This window comes from Empidonax traillii, unplaced genomic scaffold (assembly GCF_003031625.1).
Source record: "Empidonax traillii isolate 1590-97213 ecotype Southwest subspecies unplaced genomic scaffold, ASM303162v1 scaffold1272:size142475, whole genome shotgun sequence".
Taxonomy (NCBI): Eukaryota; Metazoa; Chordata; class Aves; order Passeriformes; family Tyrannidae; genus Empidonax; species Empidonax traillii.
In genome coordinates, this window is record NW_020956465.1 from 34,922 (window position 1) to 49,840 (window position 14,919).

Below are 14,919 nucleotides of genomic sequence, written 5' to 3' on the forward strand. Positions count from 1 at the left end.
CCTCCTGTTTTCTTCACAATATTTAGGGTTGGGTTTAGGGCTGGGTTTGTATTTTTTGGGGCAGGGATTCGCAGTGCCTGGGGATGTTTCTAATGTCAGCAGTTTGCTGGAGATTTATTTCACATCACCTGGCTGTTCTCTGCACACAGCAGATCGCTGCTTCGTTTTCTTGCTGTTCTCCAGGACACAAGAAATGGAATATTCTGAAAGGCTCAGGGTTTTGCTGCTGTTTCAAGACCTCCAAGCAGGGTGGTCCAAGGCACCCCCTGACACACTGAACTCCTGCAGCACTGGGGGCTCCTGCTGGCCAGAGCAGAGCTGGGAACGTTCCTCAGGATGCCTCACTGAGAAATGCCTTTTGCACTAATAAAGATGCACCAGAGCCCACCATCCCTCTCTGTTCACTCACTCCTCAGCTCATTAAGGATGAGTGGAATAACCTATGGAGGATGTGGGTCAGCTGTCATTTTTTTGCTGGTGATAAATGATAAATCAAACTGGGGCAGTTTTCACTAGGCTGTGCCTCAGTTTATCGTGGAGATAGAGAGAGGCATTTACAGCCACCAGTTGCAACGTGGGAGGATCTTATTTACTGTGAAACATATTAGAACTAAGAGAAAGACAAAAATCTGCTGAGAAGAGGGTTAGTCCTCTCTAAGTTCCCTCCTGCACCGACCCCAGCACGAATAAAACCTGATTAGACAAGTGTCACTGTTTTCCTGAGTGACTCAGTGCTGTGGCAATGAGGAAAAGGGAAATGTTCCAACGTGTACCTGTGACAGTGATTGAGTTCAGCCTGTCCCGTGGCAGAGTCTCCCCTTTGCACTCAGGTGACACGTTCTGTTCTGGGACAGGGCGTGACAAGGACAGGACTGATGCCCCGAACAAATCCAGACCTACAGCAAAAGCCACTGCATTTAGAAAGCAGTAAAAAGACAGGAAGGCTTCAAGTGGGACATTTAATTTGCCTTTGTGAGGATGGTTATGGAAAAGTCATTTGCTGTTCCACAGGTAGCTTCAGGTGCTGATTGTCAGGAATTTTGTCCATGCCATGTTTGGCATGAAACTTCTTATATTGTGAAGACACCAGGAAACGAGAGGAACTCCTGAAGGACAAATGGCCAAGCCATGATAATACAGGAAAGGGTGGGGGAAGGAACAAAAGTATTTAGAAGGATCCAGAAAGAACATTATTTTCCCATGGACAGAAAAGTCAGCACAGAGCTTCGCTAATACATTTCACATCTGCTGGAGCCAGACTCGATGACTGCTTGTCTTCTGGGGCTGAAAACTGGAGTCCAAGAGAAAATGAAACTACACTGGAAAGTAAAATTCACTGGAGGTGAAAGTCAGGGGTTTAAAATAGAGACAAGCAGAGGCTTAGTCGATCTGCATCAAGTGGGAGGTAGAGCAGCATTTGGGTTGCAGGAAACCAGATGTATGAAGTGATGGTGCTCAAGAGGGCAAAGGCCAAAACGTTCGGGAGGTTATCAAGGTGGGGATGTAGCTCTGCTTACCAGAGCTCTGTCCTTGGGAAGCTGCTTGGACTTTGGTTCAGGGCTGGAACTGCTGCCATGGCAGAGCCCATTCATGCGCTGAGCAGCAACTGGGGGCTCAACAGATCAGCAGATCCTCCCTGTTCCTAAAAGCACTCTGAGCTGAGATTGCAGGGGTTTGTACAACACATCCAAAAAGCTCATTCCCAGGTCAGACCTTGACGTGAGTGCCCCCTCCGGAGGTGTGAGAGGTGAGGGAGCAGCTCTCCCACATGAACGCAAACATCAGGAGCAGGAGGTGACAGGAGGGGCAGGCACCAAAAAAAATTCTTAATACAATATGTTTTCAGCAAAACATTTTCTCAGGAAGCAGAAAGAGACAAGGAAACCAAATCATTACTCACAAGAAACATATTTACATTAGCCACAAAGAATTCTGACAAACTTGGCGGCTCCATTGTGCAGTCAGCTCCTCCTGTGACAAACACCAGCTCAAAATGCACTTGTCTGTACAAAATTAATTTTCTGTGACTGCTGGGACAAGGGGATAAAGCCTTGTGCTTTGTCCTTTCCTTTGTGGCCCATCCAGAAGCGGATTTCACAGGGAAAACAGCATTTGCCAGCACGGCCAGGAGCCTTCCAGTTAAAAAGATACCATACAGCAAATCCACGTAAAATATCCATCCATCCACCTGTAGTAAAAAATAAATAAATAAATAAATAAAGGATACAGAGAAGCTTACTGAACTTCCCAGGCTGGTTTTAGAGTTTAACAAATCTGTTAATACCATATATAACATCAATCAGAAACAGAGGGGACCATTGCCTGGTGTTTTACCTTGCTCAGGACAACACCACAAAAATTACAGTTGGACTCAATGATCTTAAGTTTCTTTCCCAACCTAGATGGTTCCATTATTCTATGAATGATTCTATGAAAAATTATTACCCTTGGAGATGGGATGCTCTTTTCGATAGATTTAAAAGCGGACTTGGCCATTTTCTTCCACCAAGCACTAAAATGAGGTGGGATTTGAAGCCAACTCAACGACAGAGAAACTCAGAGGTCACTGTGGAAAACGTTGCATGTGGGAGAAAATCATATAAATTACGTTAAGAAAAAAAAAAAGGAGTGTGGGTTTTCCCTGTCTGTTGTGTCCTCATGGACAGGACGGACTCGCCCTCAGGGGCAGCGGGGCCGGGCCAGGCCCTGAGGGGGATGTGGCAGCCATGGCAGAGCCGGGCACCGGGGCCAGGCCCTGCCACGGAAACACGAGCTGAGGGGACAAAAAGCCAGGAAAAATATGAAAGGAAGGGGAGGAAAGGCGAACAATTCCCTCTGGGCACAGCAAGGGGGTGGCAGGCTCGGGGTTGGGCACCCCCCGAGCTTTGCTGGCTGCCATTTCCCGGGGTCCCCTCCGGGCTGAGGGAGCTCCTTCATCCCCTTCCCAGGGGATAAACACCCCGTCACGGAGCAGGTGTTGTGTCCCAGGGTTAGGGCGGCAGAGACACCGTGGCAAGCACTGCATCCCCAAAAAAACGGTATTTGAAGGTTGCTTTGAGTAGGGTATACCTTGTTGTAGAGGCCCGAGGTGCAAATGCTCTAAACCAGAATGAAGGCCTGTGCCTTGAGGGAAGCCTGAGCAAAGGAAAAGAATTCAGAAGTTTAGGTATGAAATGGGGTCGTAGGGTTGGGTATGTGTACACTACTGAAGTGTGACAGATTATACAGCTACATTTGCTGCAGGTGGCACTTCCAGTGCCTTCCCAGTCCCTCTGGAACCGGCTGACACCCCGGGATCACCACCGAGGACTCCGGTACCCAACACAGGATAAAAAGCAAATAAAGAAATTGGGAGAGTGAGCAATGGAACATCAGCAGCCACACCACAGTGACCTCCCCAGACCCCTCCTCAGCACAATCCTTTCTTGGTCTCCCCCAAACTCCTCCTGGACACACACAGCTCCTTCCAGCCAGCTGCTGAGAATGGGAACACGCGGTTTTCGTTACGAAGTTTAAATGTATTTCCTAAAAATAACCTGCTGTTTGGGGCTTTTAGTATCAGAAGTAAATCCATATACACCGATAAAACCTGATTATAATTAGTCACACAAGTAAAATTATGAGTGTAATTAACTACAGCAATTAATTGAAATGCCTTTGGGACATCATTTCCCTTCTTGCAGCTGAATGCAATTTGCATTTAAAGTTATATCATAAACGGTATAAGATCATAATCAATTTGGGTTATTTTATTATCTTTTACCTATTAATATATTCTGAAGTGAGTTAGACATCCAGTAGTCAAGCACTGTTTGGATGTAAAAAGAAATCTGAACAGCTGATACTGTTTTAATAACCATGGGGTTTGTTTTCCCATAATCCATCTCCTAGCTATCTCCAGCTAAACTTCTCCATGCCCTTCCTTTTTATTACCTCTCAAAAATATATTGTTTTTCACTGACTGAAATTACCTTCATAATGTCAACACCCATTCCCTTCCCACATTACCAAGGCTGCTCGTTGTTCCCAGCACGTAAGAGAAAGATCTTGATGGATTAGTTTGCAGATATGGGTAGTTATGAAGAATTTATACGAGAGGGAAAGAAAGGCAGAAGTTTTACATTTTGCTGATTGTGCTGATGTTGAGATTAAACTCTAAATAAATCATGGACGTTTCCTATCAAGAATGCAGTATCTCTGCAAACCCACAATCATCTGAGTTTGCTGCACATGAAGCTCTCAGCATTGCACAAAATGCTTTCTTACACGCAGTAAAACAGAATGGTTTATGTCCTGGAACCCACGGTCACTGCTGAACCTGGGAGTGCCCCTGGGAGAGCAGCAGTGACCTCCCTAAGGCACCCAAGAGATGGAGTTCAAACCTTAAAACAGCAAGATAAAGACAGCAAGTCAACCACGGGGGTGCTGAAGCTTCTCCAGCCCTGTCAGCTGAGATGCACCGTGACTGATGGCACCCCCCTGCCTGTGCAGCCCTTCATGCCCAGCACATCTTAGTAAAAGGGAGGATTCACCACTCATTTCCTCTCCTCAGAGAATTTCAGTGCTCCAGATCACTGGGTCAGCTCAAACATTTCAGGAGCTGTGTGCTGTGACAGCTGCAGTCCCAGGAGTGTCCCTGTGGAGAGAGAGAGCTCAGTCCGCACAGCAGGTTGGGAGCGGAGAAATTGCCACGGCTCCATTTGCTCCAGTGGTTTTACAACAGCCTGACTGGCAGGAACAGGGTGTTTCATCAAGCACTGCGGAAAGGGCTCTGGTGCCACTCACATAAACCCCCTGAAAGGGTTTCTATTGTCCCCGCTGTTGATGCTGCAGTGCCAGGGCACTAACGGGAAGTTGGGGTTTATGATCCCGCAGATAGCAGCCGACACGTGATGGATCCAGGCTGATTTATGCTGAAAAGCAGCTATTAAAGCTCATAAAACACAAACATTCCCATTGCGTGGAAACACAGTTAAAAAGCCAGCGCAGTTCCCAGGGCAGCCACAGGGCTGTTGTGAGGCTGGGACAGGCAAGACCTGCTGGCACCGCAGGCAACCCACACTTCATGATTTATAAATGTCTCCTATAAAGCTTATTAAAAAGCACAATCCCGCCTGCCTGTTTCTCTTCTCAGCAAGTACCAAATGACCCCGGGGAAGGATCCAGCCTCAAGAAAGAGATATCAGCTGGTGAAACCAGCAGCTGGTTTTGCTAGCACGAGGCAACCACATGTTCACTGGAGGGCTGTGGGATACAGGGATACGCAGAACCACCTTGGAGAGTTAAAAACATTTACAAAAGAAAAAGAGCATGCACAGTAAGCTCCACAGGATGGAATCAACTCTTCCAATAGCTCTTTACCCTCCTCTGACTAAGACATAAAAGGCTAAATCAATCTTAACTTCTGCAGAACACAGAGCTGCCAGAAATTTTCAACTTTTTGGCTAAACACGCTACATAGAGGCTTAAAAAAAAATAAGAATAAAGATCCTCAGCACGTGAGAAAGCAAAAGTTTACACTGCAAAGCAGCTGCCCCCAGCAGAGCCCAGAGCAGTGACAGCGTAACCTGCTCCTCTCTGAGGAGATGGGGGAGAACAGCCCCACTGTCACATCTGCTGCTCGCATGGGCACGGTCACAAAACCAGGCTCAGGTCGCTGGGAGCTGCTGCCAAGCTGCTGTCAGGAACGCTGGAGTGGAGTGATTAACACATCCTGCGCCCTCATTAGAGAGCAGTCAGTTATCCCGGGATTGTTTTGGGCACAGCCCGCGCTCCCTGTGCCGCACACCCCGCAAAGGCTGCTCCCCATCCCAGCCTGCTGCCTGCCCTGGCATCACCCTCCCCTGCCAGGGACCTTCAGCACAGACAGCTCCCCTGGCCCGGTGCCCACAGCGCTCCTGGGTGAGGTTTGGATGGAGTGATTTCCACGGGAAGCTCCCTGCAGCACGTTCTGCGTTGACAGCGCTGTTTGTTCTCATTAACAGGAATTTGATCATCACCCATGACCTCCACAAGTTCTCTGCCATCAGGACGTTATTTCTAACACTGAAAGGGTGGCAATTTCCTCTCCTCCCCCCTCCTTGCCCCTTTTGTCCCTTTTGTTAAGGAGTGACCAGCAGGTCACTGCAAAGACTGGATGAAAACAGTAAGACTCTGAAATAAAAATTCAGTTAAGGCCTAACCACTAGAAACAGTCAGACAGGGCACGGCACAACTGTGGACAAAACTGCAGATAGGACAAGTGACCTGCCCACAGCACATTTTTGGTATTCCAGTTATTTGGGGAATGTCAAGCAGTAAAATCACAAATGGCAAGTATTTGGTAGAGCTTGCAGGGGACTGTCAGCACAGGTCAGCTGAGCAAGGGGGGGATTCTGCACTCTGAGTTGTTGTGGTGAAGGCACTGGGAGCAGCTCGAAGGTCCCTGTGAACTGTGCAGGTTGGTGTCCAGCTGACAGCCCAGCACAGCCAGCCAAAACAAATGTGGCCCCTCTCTGCAAGCATTCTTCCTCAAATACCTTCCTTTGGAGTCATCTCTTATTTTAAGCAAAATACATAAACAAAAGAAAATAGTGTCAGTTTTACAATTGTACACACGGGCCCAAAAACACCCACTGCAATCATCACCAAAATAAATTATTGTCCCGGTTTGAAAGGGTGGGAAACGTCAGTTTTCCTTTCGTTCAAGTGGAGAGCATTTTATAGTAAGACATTCCTGAGGGATAATATACATTTTAATGGACTCACATAAAAGTTGCCATATATTTTTAGATCAAGTCTGTGTGTATTAAATTTAGTAGTGTGGGAAACAGAAGAAGAGCCCGATAAGAACTTTAAGTGATCATTTTTTATGAAAAGAAATGAAGGATGATACTTCCAATGGCTCTTGCAAGAGGCCCTTGAAACAACAGCTTGTGACAATGAAACAGCAGAGATCTGTGTAAAAAGTCTATTCTCATATTGGACAAGTACAGCCTCTTCTTTAAGCATTTTACAGGCAGAGAACCCAGCTGAGAAAACCCTTCCCTGTCCCCCTTGTCCCTCTTTTCCTTCCCCACTGAGAAAAAGAACTTTGTTTAACAGCCTGGAGCAATCAGAGCCATCAGAGCTCAGGTTGCGGACGTGTCAGCTTTTCTAGGGCCGGTCCCGCTCCCCTCAGCCATCCTGCATTTATTTTTAAAAGGTCATTAAGCAAGACACAAAAGGTGAAGTGCAACGTTACAGATTTATAACCTGCCTGAGCAGACAGGGGCTGACAAAGGGCTGCTTGGAACATCGAGGTACAGGAGGTGTCTGCTTTGTGCCCTGCCATCAAACCCAGCGGCTGAAGGAAGCAGGAGTGAAATACATTCAGAGGGGACACTCACATCTGTGTCCTATCCCTCACCTTCCCGAACCAGCTCTTAATATATTGCATTTATTTATTTGAACTCTACCCTTCTTCACACTCCCCTTGTCTCCTGCTCTGTTCCACCGCCTGCCACTCACGTGGCAGGGAAGGCAACCAGGGTTTTGGTCCCAGTTAAATCAAATCAGTTAAACAACGGTCCAAGCTCCTTACCCTGACAGATCTTGTGCTAAAAGCTAATTACTCTTCAGGTCGCTCTTAATTCTTACTCCTTTAAACTGCTGCTGGTTTGCCTCGTATCTCACGGAGCCACCAGATCTCTGGATTATGTTAAAAGCAAAAAACAGACTGACTTCTCTAATGGAGGCACTACTTGAAAACACCCACTCTTAAGGCAATCATCTTCTGGCTTATAATTCATTCATAAACATTAAAAAAAACTAATTGGAAGGAAAGGTAAGAAGTTGAAACACCCAGTGTGACATCCTTGTTCACATCTCATGGCCAAGCTGCTCCTCTGATATGCTGCCAATATTTTATCAAAAAGCTTCCACCGAAAGTCTCTTTGTTACAAGTTAAATGCTGGGGCTGCCTGTGCTCAGAGGGGCTGTTGGGCCCCGAGATTTATTCCCTGGCGTGTGTCTTTTAAACAGGAACATTTTTATAATCAGAACTGGAGATGAAAAGGCACAAGCACACGGCAAACAAACATTTACCACGGCAAGGTCATCGCCGGCAGCGTGTGCTAACGAGCCCTGTGCATCATCACTGGGGCCTTCCTGTGTGGAATCCTTTCCTGCCCCTTCGAGAAGGGTTCTGATACAACACCAGTGGTTTTGATTTAGAGGTCTCCAAAGGGGTTTTATTCCATATCAAAAGGAAAACATCATGGAACAAAAGAATCCACTGAGCCTTCTGTTCTGCTTGGTGGTGGCTCACAACAGACACGTCCAGTGCCTCAACAAAGCCTTGAGCCAGGACTTCAACTGCTGCAAGAACATCTGAACCCCAAAGGCTCAGCAACTCAGCCAGGTCAACCCTTCTGAGTTGGGAAATTTGGTTTTCCTCCCTCCCTTTGAGTCACAGACTGGTTTGGGTTGAAAGGGACCTTCCTGTTCATCCAATCCCACACCTGCCAGGGCAGGGAGACACTTCACTGTCCCAGGTTGCTCCAAGCCCACCCAACCTGGCCTTGGACACCTCTGGACAAACCCTTCCTGCCCAAACCCCAAACCCTGCTCTCCCACGGTCTGCTCTGGCCTGGAGTGACACATGGGGACAGTTGCCACGCTGTCAGTGGAGCCCTTTGGAGGAGGGTCCTGCCCCCCAGAGCTGTGGAATCACCCTGTTCCTTGCACTCTCTCCTCACTGCAAACCCCACAAACAACACAAACACCCTTTGTAAGGCTCTGATCTGCACTGCTGGTGTGGGATCCCCTCTGTGGCTCAGCAGCAGCTCCTGTGTTGCTGTGGAGTCCCTCAGCCCCTTCAGTCGGACTTTGCACCCAATAAAAACCTAATGCTGAAAAAAACCTTTCAGCAGCAGCGAGATGATAAATAATATCCAAGAACAGGGAGTCCTGTATTGTCAGCTCACACAAACACTGGCACAAAGGCTCTCCAGCATCTGCTGCTCTGTTTATTTTTGTTGCAGGGGATGGGAGTGCACGAACTCCAAACCCCCCCCAGCAGCTTTGTGGCCCACCTGGGGACATCTGTGCTCTCCTCGGGAGTTTTAAATGATGCCTCTGCACTTCCCACAAGCTGGAATAAACACAGGGAAGCAGCCTGGCTTGGTTTTATTCCCGTGCCTTTTCCAGGGGCATCACCACCAACCACACCAGATCCAAATGGCTAAACAACAACTGAAATGTAACAAACCAACAGAAATTTTCCTTGTGGTTTTCAGTTTTGAGGTCATTTTTGGTGCAATCTAAATAAAAGACTAGATTTTTCCACTGTCCTCTCAGCTCTGCCTTGGGAACAACTCGAGCCCACGGACACCTCAACGTCCTGCTCACTTCTCCCTCCTCAGACCCTGCCAGGTTTTTTATCCCAGACAAAAGGTCTACACTGCAAAAACGAGGGAAACTGCTGAAATCTGTCTTAAGGGAAATCATTATTTAATCCCAAAAAGTCTGTGTGCCTCTATCATAAACCAGCCAGGATATTCACTCCTATGTTGTAGTTTTCGTGAGCTCCTAAAGCTCCTGAAGTGAGGAACTATCACGAGCAGGACTTTCAGATCCTGCAAACACACTCAGAAAATTTCATTTCTATCAAAGCCAGAAGCATCCTTACCATATTTTCTGGTTTGTGTCTCATTTTGTTTAAGGGACCTTCCCAAACACCGCTCTTCATTCTCGCAAACAGGAAATCTTTTACACACGATCAAGGAAGTCGGAGGCTTGTCCCAAACAAAAGGCACAATCTCCTCAGCTTCTGAGAGGGTTTTATTTTCCTGAAGTGATAAATCAGCAGGGCATGGATGGCTGCATTTCACTCACTTCTTGCTCCAATTTACTGCACCTGAGGGAACAAGTGTAACAAAAGGTATAATTAAAACCTGCGCGGATGCTCCGGGCCCTGGGCCAGCGGCCACAGCCCAGCACGTTCTCGGGGCACTTGATGGCAGATAAGGGATAAATCCACGATATCCAGATATTTAGAAATACAGGAAAGCAGGGAAACGGCCCCCTGTGGCAGCCAAAGGGAGGGCAGGGAGCAGGGGGATGCACTGCAGCCACAACAGCAGCTCCAGAGCAGATCCAAGGGTTGGATGGAGATGGGAAGTGCCTTTGGATTGTTGGGATTGTCAGCCTGCAGGGAAGGGATGGTGGTCACTCCTGGCAGCAGGGCACCCTCTGGAGTTGGTGAATCTGTCCCTCCTGTCACACTGGGGGAAAGAAGATGCTTTCCCTGCTGCCTTTCCCCCCATCCCAGGCCAGGGATCAGAAGCTGCAGCTGATGGACCCAGCTCTGCAGGAGGGCAGAACCAACCACCCCAAGGGTAGCACAGGAACTTCAGCACTGAAAAGGTGTGAGGGGAAAATTCCAGCCCAGCTCGTTTCACATCCCTCCCATCTTACAGACTGGGCTCTGCTAATTTTAGAGTCCCTGTCTGAGACTGCCCAGTTCTGATCTGGGAAGGAAAAGGGATCCAGCAGCAGAAAATGGCTGCAGGTTTTGGCAGGGGTTTGATCCCTGCATCTATTTAATGGCCCTTGCTACACTTCTGAATCAATACAAGCTTTACCACTGACAACAGCACACATGGACATCTCTGGAATTAGAATTTTTAATCTTCTCAAATTGCACTTCCAATACCTCAAAGCCTTAAGAGAGGAAGTGCACAGCAGGAACAACTACAGACCCCAATTCCTCCACTGAAATTCCAATTCCAACATTGAAAATGCCCCAGTGACTCCAGTGACACCGTGGGCTGGTCCCACTGGTGAGGAATGACCACGGAGTGTCCCAAGAATGAACCCCCAGAGCAACAAAAAGAGCTGACCCAGCTCAAGGGTCATCACTTGGAGTTCCTGCAGCTCCAGACACAGCAGAGCCAAACCTCACGGACCTGAGAGCTCCTTTCACCTGGGAAATGGAGGGTTCCCAAATCAGAACCACACTTACTGCCAACAGCAACACCGAGCAAACACCCAACTCACCTCTGGGAAGCAACAATAAGTGCACAGAACTGCTGGATGCTCGCTCCCACCTCTCAGTTTTTTGGATTGACAAACACATTTAGAGCTTAATGAAAACAGCAAAGGCACTTCAAAGCAGGAGAACAGTTATTAAAAATTATCTGACAAGGAGTGACACTTCATCTGCATCCACAGTATTTAATTTGTTTGAATAATATAGTTACAGATAAACAGGTTCACTCCATATACAATTACCAATACCTTTGTTTTAATACAGCTCATATTCCAGTACATCAACACTATTTTATTTACAAGGTATTTATGTACATTAACATCTTTCTAAAGTCAGTGCATTGTCAATAAGTTTTTATACAATAATTTACAAAGTGAATGTAGTTAATAGTTAACTTAATAAATTTACTACTATATCATGAATTAATTTAATTTAAAAAATTAATTACAACCAATGTAACAAACACAGAAGATCAAATAACATTAGTAGATTGTGCTACCTGCTTAAATAAAACATTTTAAAGTAAATCAGTTGAAAATCTTTCACTTTTCATGGAGTTTGCTGAGGGAGGAGCAGACAAGGGGGTACTGAAAAAGCTTCTACCCTAGAAATTCCCAGGTCATGTTTGCTCAATGTTCAGACCACTTTGAAGATAAAAGACCAGAGAGGGTAAGGAGAACACCTGACAGGTAAGACAAGAGTCATTTTTGGAACAGATCTGCTGCCCCTGCAGAGGCACCAGAGGCAGGGGGGGCTGTGCTGGGAACAGCCAGAGCAGCTGCCACCACTCCTTCCGTGGGGACAGCTGAGACCTCCCTGCAGTGACAAACACTGAGGGGATGGCACCCCTGTCCAACCCCTCAGGGTGGATCCAAACATGAATGCCAGGGAACCACGTCAGGAACAGCTCTGTCAGTGCAGATAAAGGACCCAGAGCGCTGGGAAGACGACACAGGACAAAATGAACGAGCTGCTTGAACTCAGCCGAAGGAAAAAAAAAGGCCAAAAGAGTGAGATTTTTCTCTCCATTCAGATATGCAAACGAGTTAACACTGAAAACGTTTAAGGAAATGCCTGCTCAAAAAACAACCATCTTTTTATCCAGTCTCTGCTAAGACTCAGTCACACCTTCCCTCCCTCAACAGGCTCCCTGAGTCACAGAGCACGTTGCAAGGGCAGGGAAAGCAATTCTGGTTTAATTGCAAGTATTTGCATAAACTGTTGTTAAAAAAAAAAAAAAAAAAAAAAAAAAAAAAAAAAAAAAAAAAAAAAAAAAAAAAAAAAAAAAAAAGGAAGAAAATTTGAAAAGGCAACCAAATTTTGAAACCAAGAAACTCCATTAAATTATGAAACAAACAAAAAAAAAATATATCTCCATCCATGAATGCTACGAGAGCTCCCTGACAGCCACAGCTTCGCCTCCCTTGGAAATACACAGTGGATAATTCACAGCCATTCACTCCAGAGCCCTTACAACAACAACAGCAACAAAAAATAAACCAAACTCTGGTTTTTCAATTCAATTATATACGCATTTTTTCAAAAGTGCAAATTTAAAAGCAACACCAGTCATGAAACACAAGCTCAGGCATCTCTCGTTCCGCAGCTGGGAGCGCTCCGTGCAATGTGCACGCTTCGAGACACCGGGAGTGTCACCACAACCACTCTCTCCAGCCTGAAGCCTCTCCTGGAGGCAGCTCCGAGGTTTGAGCCAGCCCTCTTCAGGCAGAAAAGCCATTCCTGAAACATGTTGATCTGCACGGCCAACACGTGGAGAAAACACAAGATCATAAACCATCCAAGTGCAGAAATAATTCTCTTGGCAAAGGATGATTTGGTTGTGCTCCCAACGTACAGAAAGAAAGCAACCGACACACATCAGTGGTGGCAAAACTGCAAACTTCTCCTACTCTCGACGATAATTCTTTCACTTTGTGCACTTTTCCTTCTCTTGCTTTCCCTGTTTTGCCAATAAAATGCAATAAAACTGCAGGAAAAAGGAGGTAGCAATATCATGTTGTCCAAAGACAACACTACAAATTGGTTTTCCCCATCACCTTAAACCTAACGAGAGCCTCGGGGGGGGTTGTTAGAACAGTTGGTAAACTCTACACTACTTCGTTTAGCTCTTATTTGGACTGTTTAATTTAGCTCTTATTTGGTCCTAGGTGGCTTTTCTCAAACCATTTGATTTAAAGGCCAGTGGCAGTCTCAGCCTGACGTCCAACATCAGAAACGTTCAGAGCGTGTAGTGAGAAAACAGAACAAAAGGATACTATTTGATATTAACTGGGTAACCAGGGGGGGTTCTTCTTGTGCTTTCAAGCCCACGGGCCACGACAACCCCGGGTGGGTGCCCAGGACACCCCGACCCCCCGGGCCGGGCAGCCCCTCCTCACTGCAGCACGCAGTACTTCTTGTAGTCGGACTCGAAGTCCTCGTCCATGCTGCTCGTGTCTGCCATCTTCTTGCCGTCGATCTTGGGCAGGAACTGGGCATAGTCCACCCCCTGCTGCTCGTAGAACAGAATGTAGGCAGAGTCCGTGTCGATCTCGTCCGGGTGCAGCTCCTGGGACACGGGAAACACGGGAGGGGAGACGCAACGGGATGATCGTGTTACTGTCACCCAAATTAAAACACACAAGACTGCCCTGGCAGCTCCTTTTAACTGTCTGCTTGTAACCAAAAAAAAAAAAAAATCCTATTTCTGCTCTCTTATCTGTTACCAGGCTCCACTAATTACTGGAGGAGTCTGACAAATTTTATAGTGATAAATGCAAATACCTAAAAACGTCGGAACTGAATTATTCACTAATTGAATACAAACTGCTTCCATCATGAAAATACATTCTTGGATCCCTATTTTTAGTAGTTTTCCCCATCTCTGTACAAAATAAGCATCTTTAAGTGTGGGAGCAGCTGATGAACAGATGTCACCTTGGGAAAAAAAAATCTCACGAACAATTTCAATTAATAATTTTAATATTTCTCTGCTGCAGCTTTTGAGATGCTCATGATTTCAAACAGCTCTCACTGTGTGGTCTAGTGGAAGGTGTCCTTCCCCCTTCCCACCCAAACCATTCCATGAGTCCATGACTCTAGAACGTAGTTTCTCTGGCAGTAGGTAACCAGACTATTATTTGCTAGACAAATCATGCCTTACTTGCTAGAAGAAGCAGAGATTTACCTTACAGCTGCTGTCATTGTAGCAGTACCACTTGTTGTTCGGGTTTTTGGCATAAGTGACGTAATGACCCCCTCCCATAATTCCTGAATGGCACTGAAGGGAACGAAGAAGAGAATCAGTTCTGGATCAAGGAAACGACCGACAAATTCATTATCTCCGAGCGACAATGACAATCTGACTTTGCACACCCAGACAGAACACAGGGCACAGAGACACTTCAGTTGTACTCAGTGCCAGGCACGTCCCCCAGCGGAGCTGTCCTACACGTACCGAGATTGCATAAAGGTTGTAGATGGGGTTCGCACACACGTCCTCTCTTTGGTCGTCGGCGCCGTCGTCCTCGCTGTGGGTGTCCCCCTGCCCGCCCAGCCCGTTGCTGAAGGAGCTCTGCTCGCACAGGTACCCGTTGGCCAGAGGGCCCTCGCTGTCCTGGGCACCGCACAGTTCACTCTGGCTGCCCCCCAGGGCCTGCCCCTTGCTGAGGGCATCGCCCTGCTCGGGCTCGGTACCGTTCTCCTTGTTCACATCCAAGTTCTCTTTGCTGCTGGACAGTTTGTTCTTGCCCAGCTGGGGCAGTCGCAGCCGCCCTTTGCCCCTCCCCAAAGTCCTCGGGCTGCTGTTTGGGCTGCTGTTTTTACTCGAGGGACAGCTGGTTCCACCTTTCCTCCCCAGGGATGGAGATGCTGAAACAAGAAAGCACGTGGGTTACCAGGACAAGTAA

At 47.1% G+C, this 14,919-nt stretch overlaps 1 protein-coding gene across 3 annotated transcripts in view; it reads right to left on the reverse strand.

Annotated features, from left to right (window-relative positions):
• Positions 1 to 13,382: 13,382 nt before the first annotated feature.
• Positions 13,383 to 14,919, reverse strand: part of USP32 (ubiquitin specific peptidase 32) — a 57,976-nt gene continuing 56,439 nt past the window's right edge. For all 3 annotated transcript variants that reach the window (XM_027906290.1, XM_027906289.1, XM_027906288.1), the window contains exons 32-34: positions 14,469 to 14,881; positions 14,199 to 14,291; positions 13,383 to 13,580 (exon numbers count right to left, since the gene is read on the reverse strand). In XM_027906290.1, the coding sequence (XP_027762091.1) occupies positions 13,407 to 13,580; positions 14,199 to 14,291; positions 14,469 to 14,881 (680 nt within the window). In that variant the 3' untranslated portion in view covers positions 13,383 to 13,406. The remainder of the gene's footprint in view (positions 13,581 to 14,198; positions 14,292 to 14,468; positions 14,882 to 14,919) is intronic.